Source organism: Microtus ochrogaster, unplaced genomic scaffold (genome assembly GCF_000317375.1).
Source record: "Microtus ochrogaster isolate Prairie Vole_2 unplaced genomic scaffold, MicOch1.0 UNK25, whole genome shotgun sequence".
NCBI lineage: Eukaryota > Metazoa > Chordata > Mammalia > Rodentia > Cricetidae > Microtus > Microtus ochrogaster.
The window spans coordinates 284,110-308,671 of NW_004949123.1; the positions used below are offsets into that span (position 1 = coordinate 284,110).

General features: G+C 48.5%; 1 protein-coding gene and 1 pseudogene across 1 annotated transcript; both read left to right on the forward strand.

Moving 5' to 3' along the window:
- Positions 1-8,023: 8,023 nt before the first annotated feature.
- LOC102000117 lies at positions 8,024-8,406 on the forward strand (annotated as a pseudogene).
- Positions 8,407-22,424: 14,018 nt separating this feature from the next.
- On the forward strand, positions 22,425-23,951 carry Kcna10 (potassium voltage-gated channel subfamily A member 10). The gene has a single exon (XM_026789656.1). The coding sequence runs from the start codon at positions 22,425-22,427 to the stop codon at positions 23,949-23,951; it is 1,527 nt and encodes a 508-aa protein (XP_026645457.1).
- Positions 23,952-24,562: the final 611 nt, after the last annotated feature.

The window sequence follows — 24,562 nt, forward strand, 5'->3', positions numbered from 1 at the left end:
GCTAAAATTTTCAGTGGCAGTCTATTGTGTGTGTGTGTGTGTGTGTGTGTGTGTGTGTGTGTGTGTGTGTGTGTGTGTGTACCCCAAGCCCCAGGTCATCCCGTGGCCAATGACGCAATGCCCACAATCTCAGCACCAAGGACAGAGCCCCACATGCGCAGGGTGAGATGTCCAGTTTCTTGGCTTTTATGCCCAAGACAGTTTTGATGAGTTCAAAAATGAAACCACAGAATTTTAGTGCTAGAGGCCATTAAGAATCTCAACATTTTTGTTTTATAGATGAAGATCTAGGGCCTAGAAAGAAAAGAAAATGTCCTGCTAAGCACCCCAGAGCCAGGGCCCTCTAACTCCCAGTTCCTCACTGGGTGCCAGCACCGCACTGAGCCCAGAGTCCCACAAATGGCCTTTCCCCTGCCTTACTGTCTAAGCTTTCCCTCAGCTTTCAGGGATCATCCAACATCAGTGCCACAGTTGAACATATCAGGAGGAAGGGGGAAGTAGGAAACAGAAAGGGAAGCCATTCCCATGGCTCCCCGATTAAGAGAGCTTCTCTCGTTGCCTTTCCGGGAGTGGGAGCAGGTGAAAGTGGTGCAGGTAATGAAGCAAAAATAAGTGGATGGCTCTTGCCAAGAGCTCAGTGTGGGAGAGTGGATGATGGAAGGGAAGCCCCAAACAGCCAAACCCAGGTCAGAGAAACTGTAGGGACCATACCTCATCCCCAAACTTCAACTAGTCCGCAGCACTTACTGACACCCTGGACAGATGCGTGCACAGCAGGTTCTTGGTGTTAAGCCTAGGCATGGCTCCTGCCCTCAGAGGGGCATGTGGCCAGCCTGCCTGAGTCATCAGCTGCACCATGGTGCAAACAAATCGGTGGCTCATCCGTAAGGGAATCTCCTATGTAGAAGGTTCAGGAACTATTTGGATTTAGACAACTTATATTAACTCTCTGGGCCCCAATACTCCTAGCTGTAAAGCAAAAAGAAAAAACAGGAGAGAAGGATGAAGTAGAAAAAATATGCCAGGGCTGACAAACTGACTTCCAGGGGCTGGAGAAGCTGCTGTAGGTAGCAGGTCACAGAAGCTGAAAGTCAAGTCCAGTGTCTTTGCCCACAACCAAGAATACACACCCTTTAGTCTCACTTGAGGTGTCTGTACATTTGAGTAACATCAGTAGCCATAAGAATACACAGAATGCTGGATATTCATCCAGAGGCTATGCAACACCATCTGGCAGAACACCCAAAGGACCTTTTATTTTGACAAGCTGGCCATAAGCCAGATAAATTCTGTTGGGATCCTCAGTCACACTTGGTCATTTTGTGCATGTGATGTACACCAGCCTCACATGAATAACAATGAGTGAGATCAGAATATCAGTTAACTCACAAGAACTGGGACTGTCCAGTGGTTCCCAAGTTCATTCAACCTGAACACAGAACCTTCATCTATATGATAGAAACATTGAGAACTCACTCAAGGTATTGAAATTAAAATATTTCGTTATGTTACTGGGTTCAAATGGCCACCTGCATCATTAAGACTCATACCATTGATGGATCAGCTCCTCTCAAGCTCCTTAGCTCCATCCAGGGGATCTTAGGTGGCCTCAGACACTCAGACCTGATTCTCCTCCTCTCTACCACTGTTGATCTCTAATTTGTCTTCCTTTTATATAAGTTTTTATTCAATCTTGGAGAATTTTGTACATGTATGCTATGTGCTTTGATTAATCCACCCCTAGTGCTTCTCCTCGAACTCCTCCGAGACCTCATCACCACATCTCCCTCCCGACTTCACATACCCTCTTTTTAACCACTGAGCTTGGTTGCTGTTGCCTGCATATGTGCTGGTCTTGGACCATCCTCTGGAGCATGGGCAACCTACCCACAGATGCATCCCTGGGAAAACTGACCCTCCTTCAGCCATCAGCTGCCAATAGTTGCTGTGCTAAGAGAGGGACTTCGAACCTCTCTCCCATCTGTGCTTCAGTTTTGATTCCCTTGACCTAGAACAGTCAGATCTTCCATGGGGAAGTTCCTCTGGGAGTTCATGTGTGCAGTGGGCCTGTCATGTCCAAACAACACAGCTGTGCAACCATCCTCTGCAGCTTCTGTATCCTTGGGAGAAGGGTGTGTGTGTGTGTGTGTGTGTGTGTGTGTGTGTGTGTGTGTGTGTGTATGTGTGTGTGCGTGCATGTGTTACCTTGTGCCATTCCTTCATATGTTCATTGACACTGAGTCTTTCTAGTCTTGTTGGCTTTCCCTTTCTCTTAGTCAAGTATCTTGACTATTACTTTCTTACTCTGTGGAATATGTATCGTGAGATCACAAAACACTAGATAGTCCACTCCCCAGACTCAGCGGGCTTTGAGCCAGTCATTTTTAATTGCTCGTGCACCTATGGGTCAATTAGTGTTAGCAGGGCCTGCTCCTTTCACTAAGGGTCCACTGGCAGTTAGCTGACCAAAACTCTAAGGGAGGCCAAGGAATGTGGTCTTAGTTCTTGCAGTGTCATGCCTAGCTAAGAACTGTGAGACTAAAGAAGAGAGAGCCAAGACTCAGGAACAACAGTTTTGCCCTATAACAGATGGCTGTCATTGAAGAATTTTGAGAAGGAGAGTGACAGATCAGATTTGCATACTGCAGCAGCCACTCTGGATGGTGTGTGTATGAAGACTGAGTGATAAATCTGTGGCCTCAAAAACACTGTGAGCTAGGAATCTTTCCTATCAAGGAGAGTAATGGAGCTAACTGTCCTCTCCCCAAGTCCTGCCCACGTACCCTCCAATTTGCTAAGAAATGCATCCCCACCCTGATAAAGCACTAGACCACTAAGAGCAAGGAAGGAAAATGATCCAAAGGCATCTGGGTTCTTCACACTGTTCACAACGGCCTAACAGAGATGTCTCAGAACAGGCGAACCTTAAGCCTGTGTTCACTGAGAGCCACCTGCTGCTTGGGAAATGCCAGATCAAGGGGTAGGCTTGGGCGGGGCACAGTTGACCTTCTTTACTCACGGGATAAAGAGGCAGACCCCTCTCACTCCAACCCAGCCAAGGCAGCTTTATCTACACTAATAAAATTCGAGTGTGACTCAACTCGCTCCAAATGTCACAGCTGTTTTCTTTGAATTTTTCTGTTTGTTGCCATGTTTTTAGTGTGCCTCTCTCTTTAGAAAGGAGGATAATAAAAACTAATAAGCAAAACACCCAGATGACTTGTGTGCTGTAGCTCCGTTGGCAAGGTGAGACTCCTAGACAGAGAGGAAACCAGTTAATTCTTGCTAAGCCCCAAGAAGGATGCTGTTAGATTCAGAGGAGACCCCTTTCCCACTGAACCTCCGCAACAGGAGTTACCTGTGTTTGCTAGCTGCCTTGGGTGTTCCCTTCGTCCTGTTGGTCAGTCCTGGGCTCCCTGCCACCCTCTTCTTCAGGCAACCTTTTCAGGTGCCTCCCTTGTGCCAGGACTGAGGAAGCAAGGATGACTAAGCCTTGGCTGGGGGCCTGGAGCTGCTCATACTGAGAGACCTATTAGGACCAGCCTGCTCTGGCAGTAGGAATCTGGCCCGTGTTGAATGTTCACGCGCTTTTGGCAGATGGAGACAAAGGGGTCTGGACCAGAATGGATGCCTGCAGGGACAGAGCCGAGAAGAGAGTTCAGGTTGGAGATTGCAACCCCTCCTGGGGGAAGCCAGAGAAAAAAAGGTCCTGGCCTTGCCCGATGAGAGAGCCCACTATTTTCCAGTGTCTAAAGTACTTCTCCTTTCCCACTTGGGCTCCAGAGATCTGGCTTCCACCCTTACTCGCCACTTGGAAAAATCTGTGAATGAGTGGAGACAGGAGCCGCCCAAAAAGAATTCAGGGCTAAATGGATATTTTCCATGAGTAAGCCCCTCTCCAGCATTCTAGTGACAATGCATTTCCATGGCCACACCCTTCCCCATGCTACATCTCTGCCAGAGCCGGGTCCCCAGCTCCCTACCCTGCTATTCTCCCAAGGTTGTCATTTAGACAAGGAGCTTCTTGTGAGGGTCAGAGAGGCCCCTAAATTAGGCCTGATGAGACGCAGCCCCCATCTGCCTCCATCAGAAGAGATTCTAGTGGGTTTCAACCTTCCTAATGCTGCAACCCTTAATACAGCTCCTCATGTTGTGGCGACCCCTAATCATAAAAATTGTTTCAATGCTTCTTCAAAACTGTAATTTTGCTGCTGTTATGAATTGTAATACAATTATCGTGATATGCAGGAACCACTGGACTAGAAACTGAGCTATCCAAACCTGATCCATGATGGGTTATTTTTTCCAATTCAGTTTGATTAAAGTCAGTAATACCTGAAACTCAAAACTAATGTTTGTCTATCAAGACTCCCAGATGGCCCTCTCCACCATAGCGGCTCTCCCTCCCTGCAGCCCATTGGAACCAACCTAAAGAGACAGGAGGTGCCATTATCCTGCAGTCAGGAGCCGGGCCTTCGCGGTGAGTCTAAGACACCACTCTGCACAGTCTCAGGGCATCAATATTTCATGTCACCGGAGCTGTCTTTGTTTTTATGCAGATTGCTCAGGCTGCCAGATGGGCAAAAGCTGGCAGCGTCATCCATCACCAGGCTGTTCCCTCCTCGGCAACCTTGCTGACTGCCAGAGCCCCACAGGCTGGCCTCAGCTGTGGCCCGTCCTCTCTCTTGGTCTGCACAGTGGGACACAGCCCTATCCTAAACACATAGGGGACACAAATGGAGGCAAAGGACAACCTCTTGCTGTGGGGGACTTGCAGATGATGGATCTCATGACAAGATGAGACAGTCAGTCACTTTGGTACTGTGTCTCATAGGTTTCATTTTAAGCCAAAAAAAAAAAAGCCCCAACCAAATGAACAAAAAAAAAAGTGTAGGAAAAGCCGAACAGGGGTATTATCCACAGTGTGCAGGTGGAAAACTGAGACACACAAAGGCTAACAGGATTTCTGGAGGCCACACTTCATGTTGGATAGTAAAACTGACCCAAAATAGCCTCCGATATTCCAAGGTCTTACCTCTAAGCCAGTACCACTGAGTGTCCACCTGGTAGAGCCTGACTGGACAAGATGGAGGTAGGCAGGATACCACAGTCTGCATGGTCCCTAGGGTCTGGAGACATTTCTCCACAGAGCTGGACCACCTTACACAGCCAACAGCCTCTTTCAGGCCATACTAGCCTTTCTCTGTCCCTAGGGTTTGAGCCTACATCTGGGGACCTTGCAGGGGTCAGGTCCTCCGGCACAAGGCTCTATCTTGTCCTTCCCTTAGATGAAATATGAGTGATATCACAGAGATATTCCCAAGTGGCCCTTCTGTACTGATGTATACACACCAGCATCTTTGGGGACCTGAATGGTGAAGAGAGCTACTTGTGCCCAGCTACCCCCCAATACTAAATTCTTAGTTAAAGTAACAACTTTAAGGTTCCTCAACATAATCTCCTTTCTAAAATTTCTGCCAGCTACTCTGACATTTTGTCCCACCAACCTACTGTACTCTGTCCCTCTGGCCCAGGCTCTTTGACTATGCAGGGACCACATCCCAGACACAACACTCTGCATTGCCTGGCCCAGTCCACACTGCCTGGTTGTATGGCAGTATTAGTGATAAGAGGGGCACACAATGTATCCAGGGATGCAGCCTCCACATCCTGAGGTAGAGCTTGCAAAGACTGGTCAGTTGCCCTGAGCTGGTCACTAGACTGCAGGCAGCTAAGCCAAAGTCTTCTGGGAAATGGAAATGAAGAGCACTGCCTGAAACTCACGGGGTGAGTTAGGGCGAGTCACAGCCCCCTGTGTCTGTACAAATCAGAAATTGTACCAATGATTCATAAGGTCCTTCCTACCCTGTATCAATAGCCAGTGGCCGCTGTTCTCAACTCTTTGCCTTCCCATCCCCTCTTTAGCATAGGGTGAATGTAGTGATGGCTGTCATAGAGGTTACCGGGCTCCTGACTGTGGCCCAGATTGCTGTGTTTGTTACACAGGGACAGCACCCAGCCATGAGATTGCAGAGGAGCTTCCACACTGAAAAAGGGATGAAGAAGACCATCCTGAATTCCGAGTCTCAGATTCTGTGATTCATGGCAGAAGCAGAAACAGAGCTCATGGATAACTACCTGTGTGACCTCATTACTTTTTTCAGTCTCAAGTCATAAAAAAACACCCAGCAAGAGAGCAAATTCCCTTCAGCATTGGAGGCTTGAGACTCAGAACAGCTAAGACAAGCACCAAGACCACACCATTAGAATTCTAACTGGGGCCTTATCTAAGTCCAGGGCTCCCGAGTCTGTGATACTGGAGTACATAGGCAAGCTGAAGATTCCCGAGCTTGGATCTCTTCAGAGAAGTGAGGCTCAAGTGCATCCTTCCCTCCTCCACACATGCCCAGAACACCCTTCTCAATCTGCCTTCTTCTGCTCTGCACACAAGCTCCTTCTCTGCTCTGAGAGATCCCATCTATCCTTGGGCGCAACATCAGCTGCTCCTGAGAAATGAAATCTTCCCACCCCTCCTGTGCTTAGCTTCCTCCTCTGTGACTCAGTAGCAATTGTTCATATTATTTCTGCATTTAAATCCCAGGCACGGACCTATCTCTTTTTGCTTTTTGCTTCCCTCTGTTCCCTCCATGCCAGCCAGCACTGAGCACAGTGCCAGGACATACAGGAGGGGCTTAGCACACATATGTCTACATGCAAAGAACCTACTTGGTGTGCAAATGCCTTCAGATGCAGAGAGATTGGAGCCCGTCTATACTGGTCCTGAACAGAAGAGATGGAAATGTGACCCTGACATCCAGATCTGGTAGTTTTTCCCTGACCTTGCAGAAAACAATTTCCTGCTGGCTTCCACCTTTGGACTCACTCTCCCCTCCCCTCAGGCCTCCTCTCCCTTTCCTATCCAAGTCTAATTCAAGAACATAATAGTTGGGGTAATGGGGGCTTCTCAAGGGCACTGCTCTTCCCTTTACCCCAGAAACTGGAGAACTAGAGTTTGGATCAGAAGGCCAAGCCTAGATGGAATCCCGAGAGGTCTCAGGATCTGATATGGGAGTTCATTTTTCATGGCTCAGTGTCCAATTGGTCAGACAGAGGCACTGGGCCTCTGGCCCTGCTCCAGGGCTGAGGATGGTAAAAGATCCAGAGGTCAGTGTGGAGAGCAAGGAGATCAGGTTCTCAGGAAAGCACAAAATGGGACCACGTCACTTGTCTGCTTACTGCAGAAAAGACAACAGAAGATATATCCAGATGGGGAGGGGCAGTGTGATCAAGAAGATCAGACCTCTCCCCCAGGCAACACTGGAAACAGCCATGATGTTGTCACTGGGAAGACTATGTTCTAAGAAGCGGGCCAAACACCAAGGAATAGGGAACCAGGAGGCCAAGCAGGCAGGACTCAGGATTCTATCCTTTGTTCACCTATCATAAATATTGAACATTGCAAAAAGCTTCCTCTGGATGAGATGATGCTGATGATGGCAATGACACCGACAAGGACACACCCTTCCCAGGTGTGAATGCCCTGCCTCTTGGATCTCAACTCCTTCCTCCCTGGTCTTCCAGACTCAAGTTCAGTCAAGTTATGTAGTTGCCGGCAGTCATTCTAGTTGGTAGAAAGGCCAAGCCATCAGTCTTGAGTATGTGGTAGCCTGCGTAGATGCCATCCACCTGTCTTAGTTTTCTGTGGCTGTGGCAAAACAGCATGACCAAGGCAACTTACAAAAGAAAGCACTTAATAAGGCTTACAGTTTTACAGTGTTGAAGTCCATGATGGCAGAGCAAAGGCATAGCTGCAGGAACAGTTGAGAGCCTACACCTCAATCCACAAGAAAGAGGCAGAGAGAAAAGGGGGTAGAGGGTGGAAAAATACTGGGGATGGTGGGAGTCTTAAAATCTCAAAGCCCAGGAGGCTGAGGTTTCTGGCGCTGTTGGCGAGCCGGGCTTCCTTTTTTCCCCGACATCTTAGGGAGGCTACAGTGGTCGTCGCCACTCTCTGAACTTTATCATGCCGCCCAAGGATGACAAGAAGAAGAAAGATGCCGGAAAGTAGGCCAAAAAAGACAAAGACCCAGTAAATAAGTTCGGTGGCAAAAAGAAGAAGTGGTCCAAAGGCAAAGTTCGGGACAAGCTCAACAATCTAGTCCTGTTTGACAAGGCTACATATGACAAACTCTGTAAGGAAGTGCCCAACTATAAACTTATTACTCCAGCCATGGTCTCCGAGAGACTGAAGATTCACAGTTCCTTGGCCAGGGCAGCTCTTCAGGAGCTCCTTAGTAAAGGACTTATCAAGCTGGTTTCAAAGCACAGAGCCTAAGTAATTTACACCAGAAACACAAAGGGTGGAGATGCCCCAGCTGCTGGTGAAGATGCATGAACAGGTTCAATCAGCTATACATTTGGAAAAATAAAACTTTATTAAATCAAAAAAAAATCTCAAAGCCCACCCACTGTGACACACCTCCTCCAACAAAGCCACGCCTCCTAATCCTTCCCAAACATTTCCACCAGCTGAGGGCCACGTATTCAAACCTATGAGCCTATGGGGGTCATTCTCATTCACACCAGCACTCCAGAATACACACCTCCCTTCCTCTGCTCCACACTTGGGTCAGAATGAATGCTCTTCTGGGCTTTAACTGCATCTCCCTCAAACTCTCTGCTCTCCGCAACACCTTCCTTCCTGCACCCTTTCCTCCGACTGGATCACTTTTACCCCAACTCAAATACACACTTGCAAAGGATCTCTCACCGCCTCCCTCAGGCAAACTTAGCTCCCCATCTCTGCCCCACAACCACCTGCTGCCCTTGCTGCAGTTCACCATTTCCGACCATGATCACAGAGCTGGTGTCCTCAAGCCTGTATTCCCAATGCAGCTCTGCCGTCTCCAAACCTTGAGCAACTGAACTTGTCTGGTGACTCAGTTTCCCCATGTGTAAAACTGGAATAATACTAGAAAGTGCTCCTTTTACCGTGGGACTCAATGAACAGACACAGGCAGAGCATTAGACTCTGTATCTGCTGATTGTAAGTGCTTGAAATATTAACAGCTGGGGATCGTGTTCCGCAAGGGCTGTGATCAGCTCCAGGCTGTCTCCTATGGATTTTCCCTGGGAATGTGTTTGCGCATGCAATTCAAATATTTTCATGGTTTTTCTTTTCAATTGATTCTTTTAACAAGATTTAAAAAAAAAAGTAGAGAGTAGAGAAGACATAAGAAATGAGAAAGGTGAGGGTTTCTCCCCCCATAGAAAGTCTGCTCCTCATGGGTCTCTATTCTCTCCTTTTATTCAGCTGTTATTCCAATGGTGCTTGGCTAGGGTGAGCAGGTCCCTTTGAGGTCATCGGTGACATGGTACCCATCTCTTCAGTAGAAAACTGATGTTTCTGTTGGGATGCCCTCTGGACCATCAGCACCTTGAAAGGACTTCAGGTTTGTGCTCCTTCTCACTCAAACATCCAGCCCAGTATTGGCACCCAGTAATTAATGTGATGGTTTATCTTAGTTATCACCTGGACTGAAAGATGCCTAAGAAAACTGGAGAAGCACACTTCCAGGTACGTCTATGAGAAGGCTTCCAAAAACAGTGGGCATACTGGTCGGTGAACTCAGACGCAAAGCCCTGCTCCAAAAGCAGGTGGCACTGTCTAGTAGACTGGAGGCAGAAAGGGGAGCTCACTAGCACATGCCCACTTGACCCTTCTTGAGTGGGTGTGTCATTTGCTGATGTCACCTGTGGTCATCAAGCTCCACATTCTTCAGTTTTTGAAGAGAGGGTTGCCCTGGTGATGCTCTGGGGGATTTCTAAGCCCTCAGTCTGGGACTGGGACTGCATCATTGGTCTCTCCTGTCCTGAGGCTTCTAGATTCTTGGAGCAGCTACTGCTCTCCCCAGATCTCCAGTCTGTAGTCAGCCATGGTGGGACCATTCAACCTCTGATTTGTGCAAGCCAATCTAACAAAGTCCCTCTTAAAGTTAATAAGGCCCCCCTCTTAGACCTACATTTACATTCAGTTTGTTCTCTTCCTCTGGAGAACTTTAGCCAACACGGCCAGTTTGAATAAATGAAAATGTAGCCAATTAATAAGTTGCCACAGTCTCCAGCCCTTCACCACCCCTGGTAGACTAAAATCTGAATGAATTTTCCAGATAAGAGCAGATGAATCCCATCCAGATGGAGCCCAGACTCCCACAGGAAAAGAGGAACCCCGGTATCACTGGTGAGCCATGCCATAGCCTGACTAGGACCGAGAGAAGGAGGGACACTTGACACCAAATTACATTACATGCAAAGTATGGCAGGAGGCCTGGGTCAGAGGCAGGAGGGGAGTGTGCAGGCTGTGTTCTCAACTTGGTGATGACCCTAAGTGCCACCAACAGCAGCTGGTCTGTCTGTTTCTAGACCCAGTGTTTACATCCCTCTTAGGCCCTTAGTGTCCAGCAAACTAGACAAGGCCTTTTCTCTGTCACCATCTGGGCATGGATGCCATTCTGGAGATCAAAGTCAAGAACTGACAGCCGAGCCTTCCTGATACACTGTAAAGGACTTTATCCTACTGACTGAAGAAAGACGATTTTTACGTCTGCTCATCTCAAAGCACCCCCACAATCGCTTGCCTCATGTAAGCCTTGAGCTCAGTCCAAGGATCCCACAGCAGAAGGACAGAACCAACTTCTGACTCACAAACACAGACACACGTTCACATATCATACAAACACACACAACAACAGCAACAATAACAACTTAGGTTTACTCCCTAAACCCTCTCATAGCAAGGTCTTCTGGCAGCTAGCATTCACTTGGAGAGACCCAGTACCACTGCCTAACTCCATCACCTGCTTGTTATCACCAGCTTTAGGAAATATCCCAAATTAATGACTAATTCAGCTTTGGGGTAAATAGGTGATGTGTGTGCCTTCCGTAACGAAGCTGCTGGTTGCCCTTACCCCAGTTCACCCTGTGCCCTGCCCCTGCAGACTGCACCCTGCCTGCCCAGCAGAGCTGGATATTCTCTCTTGATCTTCTTCCACACAGAGAGAGGGCCAGAGAGATCGTGTTTCACCCAAGGGATAGAATTTCTGAATCCCAGGCGTCTGCTGATCCAGATCCTTCCTGCCAGTCCTCCTGTGGACCCTGGGACCAGCACATCCCTCCCGCTATGGACAGCTGACCCCTCCAGAGCTGCAGAGGCTCACACAGACCGAGACACACCTTCCCCTCCATCACTCCTGCTGGTAAGTGCTGCCCCATGCTCTTTTCCCTTGGCCCACTCTTCAGTCTTTTCAGTTGAATCTTGACTCCCATACCAGGCTCCAAGTGGCATTCTCCTACAGGTCTTGAGGCATTCTGGGAAAATTCAATTGCATGCATGGCAACAAGTGTCAGCCAGCCAGGCTGGCTCACTTCCCAGCATGCTCTTAGGAAGCTGAGTTCTTCTTCTGGTCCGCTTTCCCAGCTGTTTAGCTCGAGGCATTCCAAGAACACTAGCTTCAGCCTGGGCTCTGGCTTTCTGTGAGAAGAAAGCATAGCTGTTCACCACATCCTCACCCACTGTGCAATTTTGCTTCAGAAATTCTTGAGTCCTATTGGGGCTTAAGGAGCCCCCCCCCCAAGAAAACCCTCCATAAGCTCCCTATTCGGTGCTTCACATGCAAGACAACAGAAGAGCAGACCTAGGAGCTAGAGGGAGAACTTTATCCAAGAAGACACTAACTCCAGTGTGTTCTGCCAGACACATGCTGACGACTCCCTCCGTACACCCCACTGCCATAGGCAGAGGTCCTACAATTCTACTATAGAAGCTTTGTTCTCTAAATGGTGGCTTTGTGTCCCAAGCAATGAATTGTTCAACAAGTATTTTCTTTCAGCGTTTCTTCTGTGTTTGAGATGACATCTTGTTCTAGGGCCTGGGGTGATACAAGGATATGAATCCGTCTCCCAAATCTCTCTGCAAACATTGTTACTGTGCCTGCTTTACTGATTAGGAGATTTAAAAGAAAAGAGAGGAAGTAACTATCCCAAGGTCACACAGCTTAAGAAATCTTGAGAACAGCCAGCTATATTGGCATACACCTGTAATTCCAACACAAGAGAGTTGAGGCAAGGACATCATGAGTTCCAGGCCAGACTGGACTACATAGAGAAAGCCTGTCTTAAAAGAAGGAGGAGGAGGAGGAGGAGGAGGAGGAGGAAGAGGAGGGTGGGGGAAGGAAGAAGGAAGAGGGAGGCGAAATAGTTTTGAAACACAGCTGTAGGGAAGCTTGGAAGTTCTTACAAAAAAAGGAGATGGCAGCATTTGGCATGTTGCATCCAGTGTCAACATGAGGACACAGGTCTTGCTGGCCTGGTCCTGGGTCACCTATGCAGGGAAAGAGAAGCAAAGGATCATGTGAGAAGACTGGCTGTTGCCCAGTGGAGCAAGAGCCAAGTTCATTCCTCCCCTCTGCCCCTTGATAGATGTCGCATGTGTCCACAACAGCTAGAACTGACTCCAGGTCCCACCACAGCACGGGAGACCCCTGCAGATGGGTCCCCTGCAGAGCCCTACCTGGGATGCCAGGATCCATGCCAGCTGTGAGGAGGAGTGCCCTGGTAGTTCATAGGAGGGGCAGAAAGGCTTGAGGAGCCCACAGCAGACCTCTAAACGAAAAGTAATGTCTGAACAGGTCATGGTAAGAAAGGGAGCATGGAGGATCATACAGGAGGCATCATGAGGGCAGGTATAAAAGACTTTGAAAATGGCGGAGTGAGATGGCGGGTGAGAAGAAGCCTGTACCGGAGTAGTAGACTAGGGCATACCTTAGGAGAAGGGAAAGACACAGTGAGCTCAGGCCATCACAGGAGCAAGGGACAGCTCTAGGAGTACTCCCAAAACCAAGCCAACAACTGGGAAATGGGAGCACACTTGTGACCTCATAACTCAGGACACAGAAGCAGGAGGATTTCAAGTTTAAGTTCAACCCAGGCTACATGGCCAGACCCTGTATCAAATGATGATGATGGTGATGATGATGATGATGATAATAATAATAATAACAATGATAATAAGGATTCTATAAATAAGTAGTCCAAGGCAGCAAGGCCCCGCCTCCAATGAATACTACAGCCAACTTTTACATAATACCTGTCATGTGTCCAGAGTTGTGTACATGACTGTGGCTTACTGGTAAGATTCTAACCAGCGTCCATCTCAGGCAGGAGATCCATGGTGTCTCCCTCTCTGCCCTTCTTCCCAGCATTCAGTTCTGTCTTCTCCATGCCTACCAAAGTTCTGCCCTATCAAAAGGCAAAGGCAGTTTCTTTATTCAACTAATGAAAGCAACACATAAACAGAAGGACCTCCTACACCAGAGCTGTTCTAATAATTCACGTTAGTAGCCTCCCCATCACAGAGAGGAAGAAGTTCAGAGATGAAGCAGCCTGCACAAGGCCACAGGACCAGCTGTTCACAGAACTAGAGCTGCTGGCTGACTTCAGCATCCATGCGTGTGACCACAATGCTAAACAAACTGCCTCATAGGGCAATGAAGGAAGGAAGGGGTATGGGGTGGTGCTAGGTTAATTTACTCATGATGAATTGCAACATGCTGCCAGATCTGGAAAGATGAAAGGACCCACCCTAACCTTGGTGTAGGCTTCCTAGCTGCACTGGCAAGTGCTAGGCTCAGATGCAAACACAGGACAGTTTGGTCCCTGCCACACCCCCTACTACCCTAGCCACTCTAGATGGGTAGTATATTAGAGAATAGCGCCCTCATCTATAAATGAGGACAATAACAGTCTTCCCATATCAGGTCTGCTTGCTGTGTAGTTCAAAATGAAAACAAGAATATAAAAAATTTATAAAAACTTTTTTAGAAGTTGTGAATTTGTACAAACCTGCATGGGACACCAGAGTTGAAGGGTGGAGAAGTAGCTGGCTTCTTGCGTCTTAATTCCTCCAGACACTTCATACCTGGACAAATCTGGCCAAGATGACAAGTCTACTTTGTCTGTCTGTCAACACAGATCAAGGGGTCCCAAGTGGGCAGGCAGGTGTTTATTAACAGCAAAGAAAAAATGCAGAGAGCTCAGGTGACTTCCCTGGTGTTGCACAGCTAACGAGAGGCAGAGACCAAACCGGGGCTCGTATCCCTGGAGTCCATGGACATGCTCCCTTTCCAATGGACAAAAATGGCTTTGTGAAATCACCGGCTCATGACAAGGGAGGCAGGAGTAGAGAGTTGAATAGACATATCCCCAATGTTATAATTTCTCCTAGAAATATTCTTTCTTGCATTCCTTGGGAATAGCTAGAAACAGCTTCACATTTGGTGGGGGAGGAGGTAGGCAAGGGAAGTTTTACAGGAACATCACCCCCGCCTTACTTACCTGTCCTGTCCTACCTGAGGCAGCTAAGTAGGGGTGAGCAGCAGGAAGGTTTCTTGTGGCTTATCTAAACCCCTGAGAGGACAAACAACTGGATACAGAGTCTGAACAGGGACCTGTTTGAAGTCAAGAGGTGTTAGTGTGTAGACAGTGCTGGGCTCTGCCTCAGTTCTCTGCAGGGCACCTTCTGGCTTCACCCCTTCCCATGAGCTTGTTGAGGTGTAGCCGACACGCGAACTCAACAGACAGACAGACAGCCCGCAGTTATTTTGGTCACTGAGTTAAACAGAAACTGCCTCAGTGAAGATGCAGGCTAATGAGCCAGCCCCCCAGCTTCTAGCACCAGCAAAGCTGCAAGAAGATCTGCAGTATCTCAAGCTTAAGGCCTCCCTGTGTTTCCCCTGGCATCTTGAAACTGCACCTGTCACCTTAGAGGTAGATGCACCCTTCTCTCCCAAGCAAACAGGGAGGCAATATGTCTCTTAATACACAAAACCAGGAGTCCAGAGAAAAGGGTCCAGGAGACCTTCCCCACCTCTAGCTGACTCTCAGAGCAAAGTTATCTTCCCCAAGACCAGGAGATTCCAGTCCCTACAGTTACCAGTACTAAACTGAAAGGCTCATATTGCTGCTGGCATGATTATCCTGGGCTCATTCTTTTCAGCCTTGCTGCTGCTGCACAGGGTTTAAATGAAAGAGCTCTTGCCTGCATCTCCCCATCCCTTTAGAAAGATAGCTTTGTCCTTGAGCAGTCCTCACAGGGAGAGAGACATGCTGCCCACGCTGTGCCCATCGCCACTCTCACAAGGCAGAGAGCCATGTGACCAGCCATCTGAGCCCCCTCCGATCCTCCTTGTCTTTTTCAATTGCTCCAAGCGACACAACATGCTCCTCTCCCAAGAGGCAAAATGATTAGACTGGAGAAAGGGGTCAGGCATCCCTGGAATAGAAACATCTGTGCAGTGTGGGTGGTATGAGAGTCTGCCCATGTGTATCTGCAGATTTTCTCAGATGTCTTGGTAACTATATATGTGGTGTATTTATGTCTATGAGTACGTGCACAAGAAGGCACATGTGTGGCATAAGCAGTTCTATGCATACATGTGTTGCATGTTCTCTCTCTCTCTCTTTGTGTGTGTGTGTGTGTGTGTGTGTGTGTGTGTGTGTGTGTGTGTGAGTTCCCAGGCAGAGTGAATGAACCCTCGTGAGCCTCACCCTTGTCTGTGGGTCCACTATTGTGGAACTAGAGAATCATAGGAAGAGTGTTGAGTTTGGAATTAAAACACCCAGGTGTGAGTCACAGCTTCCTAGCATGGACTAGTCACACACTGTACCTCAGTGTCTCCCTGTGCTAAATGAAGATTAGGATCCCTGCCTATGACAGCAGACACAGCCGGGGTCCAACCATGTATGGACTTGATATGATTTGTCAGTCTGAGTGCAGGCACCCAGAGCAATCGCCTCGTCCACTGTGGCAGGACAGGTGAAGATAGTCTCATCATAGCACAGGGGAATAGAGATCGGGTCACAGGAGTCTGCGTCTGTGGCCTCCTCCTCCCTGGTGGTCACATTTATCACAGGCAGCCTCAGGAAGGGCTCTGCTACTGCACCAGTAAATGTAGAACATGGTGCAGAGAGGGAAAGGAGAAAGGATCAATCTCACCCTGACCCCGACCTCTGACCAGCTGACACACACAGATGCTCTGTGATTTGTGCTCCCAATACACACACAGTGTGTGATTTGTGTCTGTGTAACACAACTGCCTCTCCACCGACTCCTGAGACGGGGAGCAAGAAAGTCGCCTTAGGTCTGCGGAACCCAAGGCAACAGGCAGCAAGAGGACAATGCAGGAGCAAGAGTCACACTGCAAATGAGAGCTCCCTTGAGCCTGAGCTCACAGTCACCCAGTATGATAGTGTTTGTCTCCAGAAAAGAAAGGGACAATCTGCAGAGCCAGCCTGGAGAGGATCAGCAAGACCCGCACCTAGATGGCTGCCGAAGGTGAAAGAGAAGATTAACGATGAAGATCACAGAGGTCAGGAATTGCTTCCAGCAAGACAACAGCGCCCTCTCCTGTCCAGTAGAAGCAGCACCTCAGTCAGTCTTCTACCTCCCTTTTAAGCAACCCTCCACTTAAAACTCCCCAAGATAATGAAAACCCACTCCAAGATAGTCCTGCCTGGGGACTCCCTGGTCCCCTCCACCCACAGCCATGAAACATCTGACCTTGCCAGTGACAGACATCTGTGTGCTGCCTCTCTCTGGGGCCTGGGGTCCTGGGGCACAGTACACGCAGCTGTCCTTGCGGATGACTTCTTGCAGGCATTGTCAGACTCCCTGACCAGCTGCTGCCTTACCTGACTGTGGAGGAGGTGTTGCGTTACTAGGCAACCAAAGACAACCCGTGTGGAAAGGCCAAGGAATGGGCTCCAGACCCCATCTGCTTAATACAGCTCAGTGACCTTGCCAAGTTAGACCTGCAGCCCCAGCACCAGCCACAGACATCTGCGTGACTGTTCTAGAAGCCTGTGGTGGCACATGCAGGAAGTTCCAGGTTTGGTCATGACAGAGACCATCACACCACAAAGACTCGTCAACATCTATGCCTGGACCACAACTCCAGAAGTGTTATAGAGTACAGGAGTAGCTGGGAACACTATGGTCTGCATAAAAGCAGTGGAAATAGATCAGACAGACTTTTCAGGAAGTAGATGTACCTGGGGCCGTACAGCAAGTCTGTCTGACTCGGGGAAGGAGCAGTGAGATGTTGCATCGAGATGCCCTAGGACAGCGAGTGGGCTCGAATGAGTGCTAAAAGCTGTGGGATACAAAGAAGACCACCCTCTGGAAAGAAAACATGAACCCACAGTACTGTGCCCTGGAAAGTAGAGCCAAACTTCTCGAGAGTGCTCAGGAAGACAGAAGTGTCTCCACCTGTCCCCTCGAGGAAAACTTTCCCTTCAGGCAAGGTTAGAAGAGCGGTCTGCACCCGTGGTGGCCCAGAAGGAGGAAGCACAGTAAACGTGCCCTGCCGCCGCCGCAGGGAAGGAGATCCATCTGCACACTGAACGTGGTCAGCACTGTTCCGTGCAAGCACACAGACTGAGAGGAGTCAGACATTACGATCCCTTCAACCAGAAGGAAAAGCTCTGCTTGGAGTCAGAGCAGTTCTGCCAAGGCCTTGGAGGGCCCAGGGAATAGGAGCCAAGACTACTGTTTGTTAGACGTCATGGGGAATCTCACACCAACAAGCATAACAGTGGAAACTTCTCCAAATATCCTCAGCTCTGCCCTTCCTGGGGACCTTTTCCCCACCCAGAGAATGACCCCCCTCAGGCTGTGAATCCAGAGAAAGAACCAAAACCAATCTCAGTTCCTATGAATGACCATTGAAATAAAGTGAATTATCTCCAGAGGAATGGATTTTCCCACACCATGAGGCAGAGGAGGGCCAGCTTGCTGTGACCAGAGGCTGCTTTAATATTTCAGACATTCCTGAGCTAGGGTGACGTCCTCACTGCCCACTCCTCCAGGGGTCCAGAAACCACAGTCAGCCCCAGGTCCCGGCATCCCCTCTTGTATTAAATATTTGCTGATCCAAGCCAACTATCAAGACGGTGTCTTCTAGACCCAACAAAGTTTATAGCATTCCAACAATATGACAGCCTAAATGAGATCTGCATGCATGCAGACCACACCAGTCGACATGCCATCGTGGGTGGGGAAATTTTCAAAAGGCCCCACCCCTTGATAAAGAGCAATAGGCAGTAAAGCACCAGCTTCCGGGAGAGGGAGAATCAGTTTTCTTCAGGGCTAAGCTCCTTCATAGAATATTCAGGATCAAGTGAACAGCCCTAAACACATGTGCCCTAAACACTAAAAAGACTTTGTAGATTATATAGATTATATTTATATAATAATGATTACAGAAGAGGTCATGAACTTGAGAGAGAATGGGAACATGGGGGGGGAGGAGGAGGAATAAAAGTAATGTAAGGATCATACTTGCATGTGAAATTTTCAAAATAAAAAAAATTTAAGAAGTCTCTGCTGAGCCCTTACACTGTGAGCTGCTTTGGAGCTGGGCACTATGAGTTCCACGCAAGGGCACACGTGCAGCCCACGCAGCCTGCAAAGCACCTCATGTCACTTCCTTTGGTCCTTACTCAGGTCTTCAAGACCAGCGGCAAAACATGCACGTGTTTGTTCACTTTCCTTTTATCCTTAGGGATTCAGCGACGTAACAGGATGCATGCCAGATGTAAAGCATGCAGCCTGGTGCTTCCTGGTGAGTGTATACACCTGTGGTGCTATCACCACAGTAGGGACGAGAGTCGCCCTCCCTCTAAGAGGTCAGTGGAGCCCACTTTGTGATTCTCCCTTCCTCCCTGCTTTCTGCTGCTGTGGATTGGTATTTTTGAGATTTTGTATTCATGCAAGTATTCTATATGTTCCTATCTGGCTCCCTTGACTCAGCCTATTTTCTTATCATAGATGACAACACAGAGGCTTGATGAGATGCAGCAAGCAGTTAGTGATCCCAAAGCAGTCTAGACAATCCAGGTGTCCTGGCTCAGAGCCCAGCATGCCGCAGCCTGCCACTCAGACGTACCCCCTTGATCGTTCAGTCACGAGACGCTCACTGAGCTCTTAGGTGGGCTGACTCCTATGAAATCAGACGTGGGCCCCTGCCCTCAGGAATTTCCTGGATCTATTCACCCACTTAATAAAGAATATTCACCAAATAACCACTCGGTGCGGTTGCATGGTTGGAAGTGATGCTGTCCATCCTGGTCCACTGCAGGTAGCAATCCAAGGTAAATTCTGTCCTTCAAGAACATGGAACAAACAGGAAGAATGCCCTGTGAGACAAGGCCTAAACGTTGGGCACTTGTAAGAGAGTTTAGATGCTAAGGTTGAGCCTGTGGGTATTGACATGGAGAGCCCCAGAGTACTCCGTGCAGCAGGCCAGAGCACAGGGAGGCAGCTGAAGCTGGGCCGGCCAGTGCAGGCTCCGTGGCTAAGGCAGGTTCTAGACTGTCTCCACACGAGCTGGGAAGGTGTCAAAGGAAGGGAAAGCGGACAGTGTAGAGATGGTGGGGCAGAGCACATGGGAAGGGTATGGGGCTGAGACTCCTTTTGCATTTCCTCACATGAACCGTGTTTCTTCCTGAGAGTTTGCTGTACTGTTGAGGAAGGGAGAACGAGAGGGCGGGGGACAGTTACCTACATTTAAAGATACCCTACAACTTCCAAAGTGATTGCACTGCTACACCCTATGCAATTTGCAATATAATCTTTTTTGGTTTTACCTTTTCTTTTGGGGTGGGATTTCACACCTGTGAATTCAGGTGCACATGCCCTATGCCAGAGAGCAGAGGGGACATCTAGAGTCCTGCTTGATCTGTCTCTGCCCTATTCCCTTGAGACAGGATCACCACTGAACATGGAGATCACCATTTCTTCAGCCGGGCTGACTGGTCAGCAAGACCCAGCAAGCTCGCTCTCTCTCTCTCTCTCTCTCTCTCTCTCTCTCTCTCTCTCTCTCACACACACACACACACACACACACACACACACACCACAGAACCAAGATTAGATAAGGGTATGGGCACACCAGTTTATACAAGGGTGAGGTCTACTTTATGTGGTGTGAGAAAATCCATTCCTCTAGAGATAATTCACTTTATTTCAGTGCTCATTCACAGGAACATCTGCACACTGAACGCAGTCAGCACCATCCCATGCAAGCAAACAGATTGAGAGGAGTCAGACATTACAATCCCTTCAACCAGAAGGAAAAGCTCTGCTTGGAGTCAGAGCAGTTCTGCCAAGGCCTTGGAGGGCCCAGGGAATAGGAGCCAAGACTACTGTTTGTTAGACGTCATGGGGAATCTCACACCAACAAGCAAGACTGTGGAAACTGCTCCAAATATCCTCAGCTCTGCCCTTCCTGGGGACCCTTTCCCCACCCAGAGAATGACCCCCCTCAGGCTGTGAATCCAGAGAAAGAACCAAAACCAATCTCAAAGACTATGCTGAGGGAAGGGGGAGATGGTTCAGTAAGAGAGCTCACTGTGCACGTATGAGTTGAGATTATTGCTCTTCTCGCCCATTTCATAGATCAGAAAACTAAAGTCCTAAAAGTCAGTAATATATATATATATATATATATATATATATATATATATATCCCCTAAGTAGTGGAACAAAGCTCCAAGCCAAGTCCCTTTCACCCACACAGCTAACACTTTAGGGTTGCATGTATAGGGTTTGAGAAGCCTACCAATTGACTCTGTTCTCAGAAGTCTTACACCCAGCACCCAGTTCCATCCTGTCTCCCAGCTACCCTGCCCCTCACTGAGCTTCACGCAGGGTGCCTTCATGGTTATTTATAACTTCTGCAGTCTATATACAAGTGGTGGTTCGTTGACATGAGCAAGCCAGCAAAGGCCACACATGTGCTCTGCAGACTGGACATTCACGGACACAGACTGCAAAGGGGGAGGGCACCAAAGGGCACTAATATCCCAGAATCCCATAAGCCTAGCTCCCCACACTCCAGCCCCCTGTGGGGTAGTGGAGATAACTCTGGGCCAAGAGACCACAGAGCTCACAGGACTCGGCATCACTAGCTACAGGGCTATAGGAAGTCACTTGCCCCTGGGAGACAACAGAGCTGTCTTCCAACCTTCTAACTGTTGCCATCAGTGGAAGAAGGGAATGTAAAATCACGCTGAAGAAACTACAACACTGTACACAGCAGGGCCTCCCTGTCCTCTGTAACGTAACTATTCCAAGGCCATGGTCACAACAGATGCCACCTCAGGCTGGGTCACTTGCCTCTCCCTCCACACTCACTCTAGCCTGACTGGCTACAGTGCTCTTTGATAGAAACCGAAGCTGGAAGGAACCTAAAAAGAGAATGTCCATCTATGTTCATGCTTATCCAAGCCTGTGTGTGTTGGTCCTAACCCTACCCCAAATGCCCCTACACACAGGGGATGAGGAAGGGAGAAAGAAAGGGAGGAGGGAGAGAGAATTATTTATTTGCTTTCCATTAAAAATTATTCACCTCAGACTAGAGCCAAAAAGACTTCCACTGGCTAGTGACTTCTAAATTTCCTGCAATGTAGAAAAGTCGGCAAACACAGCGATAGAAATATAATCATCCTGCTGCCAAGCATGTCACGTATTATCACATTAACTATACCCCCAAAGCCCTCCTTCGAGCCAAGGGGCTCAAGGACACAGTGGATTGGCCACCCTGCCTCCATCCTCTAATTCTTCCTAACGGAATCCCAGACCTCCTACTTGGTCCAAGAGGCAGTGATGGAGTTGACAGAAAAGAGTAGAGCTTTGGCTGTGTTGAGAAGATGTAAAGAGGGCTGGAGAGATGGCTCAAAGGTTAAGAGCACTGACTGCTCTTCCAGAGGTCCTGAGTTCAATTCCCAGCAACCACATGATGGCTCATCTGTAATGAGACCTGGCGCCCTCTTCTGGTGTGTGGGCATACATGGAAGCAGAATGTTGCGCACATAATAAATAAACAAATTTTTAAAAAAAGATGTAAACAAAAGGGATTTATAAGGGACTGACTGTTGGATGCATAAGAGAAGAGTTAAGAATGGCACTGGGTGTGGGTAAGTGCTGGCTAGAATGATGGGCTTCACATGAATACAAAATTACACTTTTTATTATCAAGGATGGGTAGCCTTCTCTTTATGGTAATCTCCTTTATACTACCATGTTCAAGGACCCTCCTGTTCTGGGGACACTTTGCTCTTCATAATTTTTTATTAGTAGTTTGTACACAAAAAAGTGATATGAAGGAGTGAATGTTGTTGAAAGCCCACAAGGTTCCTCCTCAAGCCAAGGCTAAATCATTGTTTAATGCACTGGTGTATCTTGCCTCGGTAGTCAAGAACCAGCTGTATCCTTCTCCGACTCCTGTATAATAAACTTCTCCTTCCCCACAGCTTCCAGCAGGCAGCAAAGACTGGGGGCCTCCATGCTGCTTTTCTGACTCCCTAGAATGGATGTGTGTGGCTGGAAAGAAATGGAGGTTGCTCTGGTCAATTTCGATAACGCAGATGACGTCCATGACGAGCCAGGCTACGCCACAGACTTTGATCCCAAAGGCCGACCTAGTAACAGTCCCTTTCCCAGCTGGAGAGTCCTCATCAGTGACGGCACCAACCTCGAAACAGCCTTCTCCAAGGTCCCAGGAGAGTTCGTGGATCCCCCAGGGCCTGAGCCCGTGGTCTTGAATGAAGGAAACCAAAGGGTGATCATTAATATTGCTGGGCTGAGGTTTGAGACTCAGCTCGGAACTCTCAATCAATTCCCAGAGACACTCCTGGGAGACCGGGAAAAAAGGATGCAATTTTTTGACTCCATGAGAAATGAATACTTCTTTGATAGAAACCGACCTAGTTTTGATGGAATCTTATACTATTACCAGTCTGGTGGGAAAATACGACGGCCAGCCAATGTGCCTATCGATGTTTTCGCCGATGAGATCTCCTTTTATGAACTGGGTAGTGAGGCCATGGACCAGTTCCGGGAGGATGAAGGCTTCATCAAGGACCCTGAAACGCTGCTACCGACCAATGATTTCCACCGGCAGTTCTGGCTTCTCTTCGAGTATCCTGAGAGCTCTAGCGCCGCGCGTGGCGTGGCTGTGGTCTCCGTTTTGGTCGTAGTCATCTCTATCACCATCTTCTGCCTGGAAACGCTCCCAGAATTCCGAGAAGACAGGGAGCTGAAGGTAGTCAGAGACCCAGGTATCAACACAAACAAAACGGGCCTCTCCCAGACCATGTTCACTGACCCCTTCTTCGTGATAGAGTCCACCTGCATCGTGTGGTTCACCTTTGAGCTGGTGCTCCGGTTTGTGGTCTGCCCCAGCAAGACAGACTTCTTCAAGAATATCATGAACATCATCGACATCATTTCCATCATCCCCTACTTTGCAACCCTTATCACAGAGCTGGTCCAGGAGACAGAGCCGAGTACCCAACAGAGCATGTCCCTGGCCATCCTGAGGATCATCCGCCTGGTAAGGGTCTTCCGCATCTTCAAGCTCTCCCGCCACTCTAAGGGGCTGCAGATCCTGGGGCAGACGCTGAAGGCATCCATGCGAGAGCTGGGGCTGCTCATCTTCTTCCTCTTTATAGGGGTCATCCTCTTCTCCAGTGCCATCTACTTTGCTGAAGTTGATGAACCGGAATCCCACTTCTCTAGCATTCCTGATGGCTTCTGGTGGGCTGTGGTCACCATGACAACTGTAGGTTATGGTGACATGTGCCCAATCACCCCAGGAGGTAAGATTGTGGGCACTCTGTGTGCCATTGCCGGCGTCCTCACCATTGCGCTTCCTGTACCTGTCATTGTCTCCAATTTCAACTACTTCTATCACCGTGAGACTGAGAATGAGGAGAAGCAAACCATCCCAGGAGAAATTGACAGAATCCTAAACAACGTGGGCTCCAGAATGGGGAGTACCGACTCTCTTAACAAGACCAATGGCAGCTGTTCCACAGAGAAGTCCAGGAAGTGACCAGTCTGGGACGTCTAGAGTCTCTGAATCTCTGTCTCCCTCCGCTCTGTTTTCCCCAAGATGAAAATTATGCTTTGTGGCCAACAGGCCATCTCTGACTGTGAGCTGCTTTAGTAAATCCATATTTCTGTTCTACTTCCAGGGCTGTTTCTTCTCAACCCCTTACAAGATTTCTCCTCCTTTCCTGTGAAAGCCACGGTTCAGTCTCTGCACTAGAACTGTGGACATTACCTATTAGTATGGAAGTGTAGAAGCCAAGCCTGTCCGGTCCTAGCAAAGCAGAATCTACCTTTTAACATAATGATTAAAAAGTATGTTCAGTCTTCCTTAGAATGATGCATATTAAAAGACCAGAACTGGACAGAGGAGGTGGGTAAAATGCTTGCCGTGTGCATATGAGGAGGTGAATTTGAATCCTCGGCACCTACATAAAGGCTAGGCAGATATAGCCTAGCAATACCATCACTACGGAGGCAGAGACAGGAAATCCCAGGCACAAACTGGCTAGCTAGACTGGCCTACTTGGCAGGTTTCCGTTTTAATGGGAGACCTTGCCTCAAAACATAGGATGAAGAATGTTGAAGAACACACCTGACGTCAGGCTTTCACGT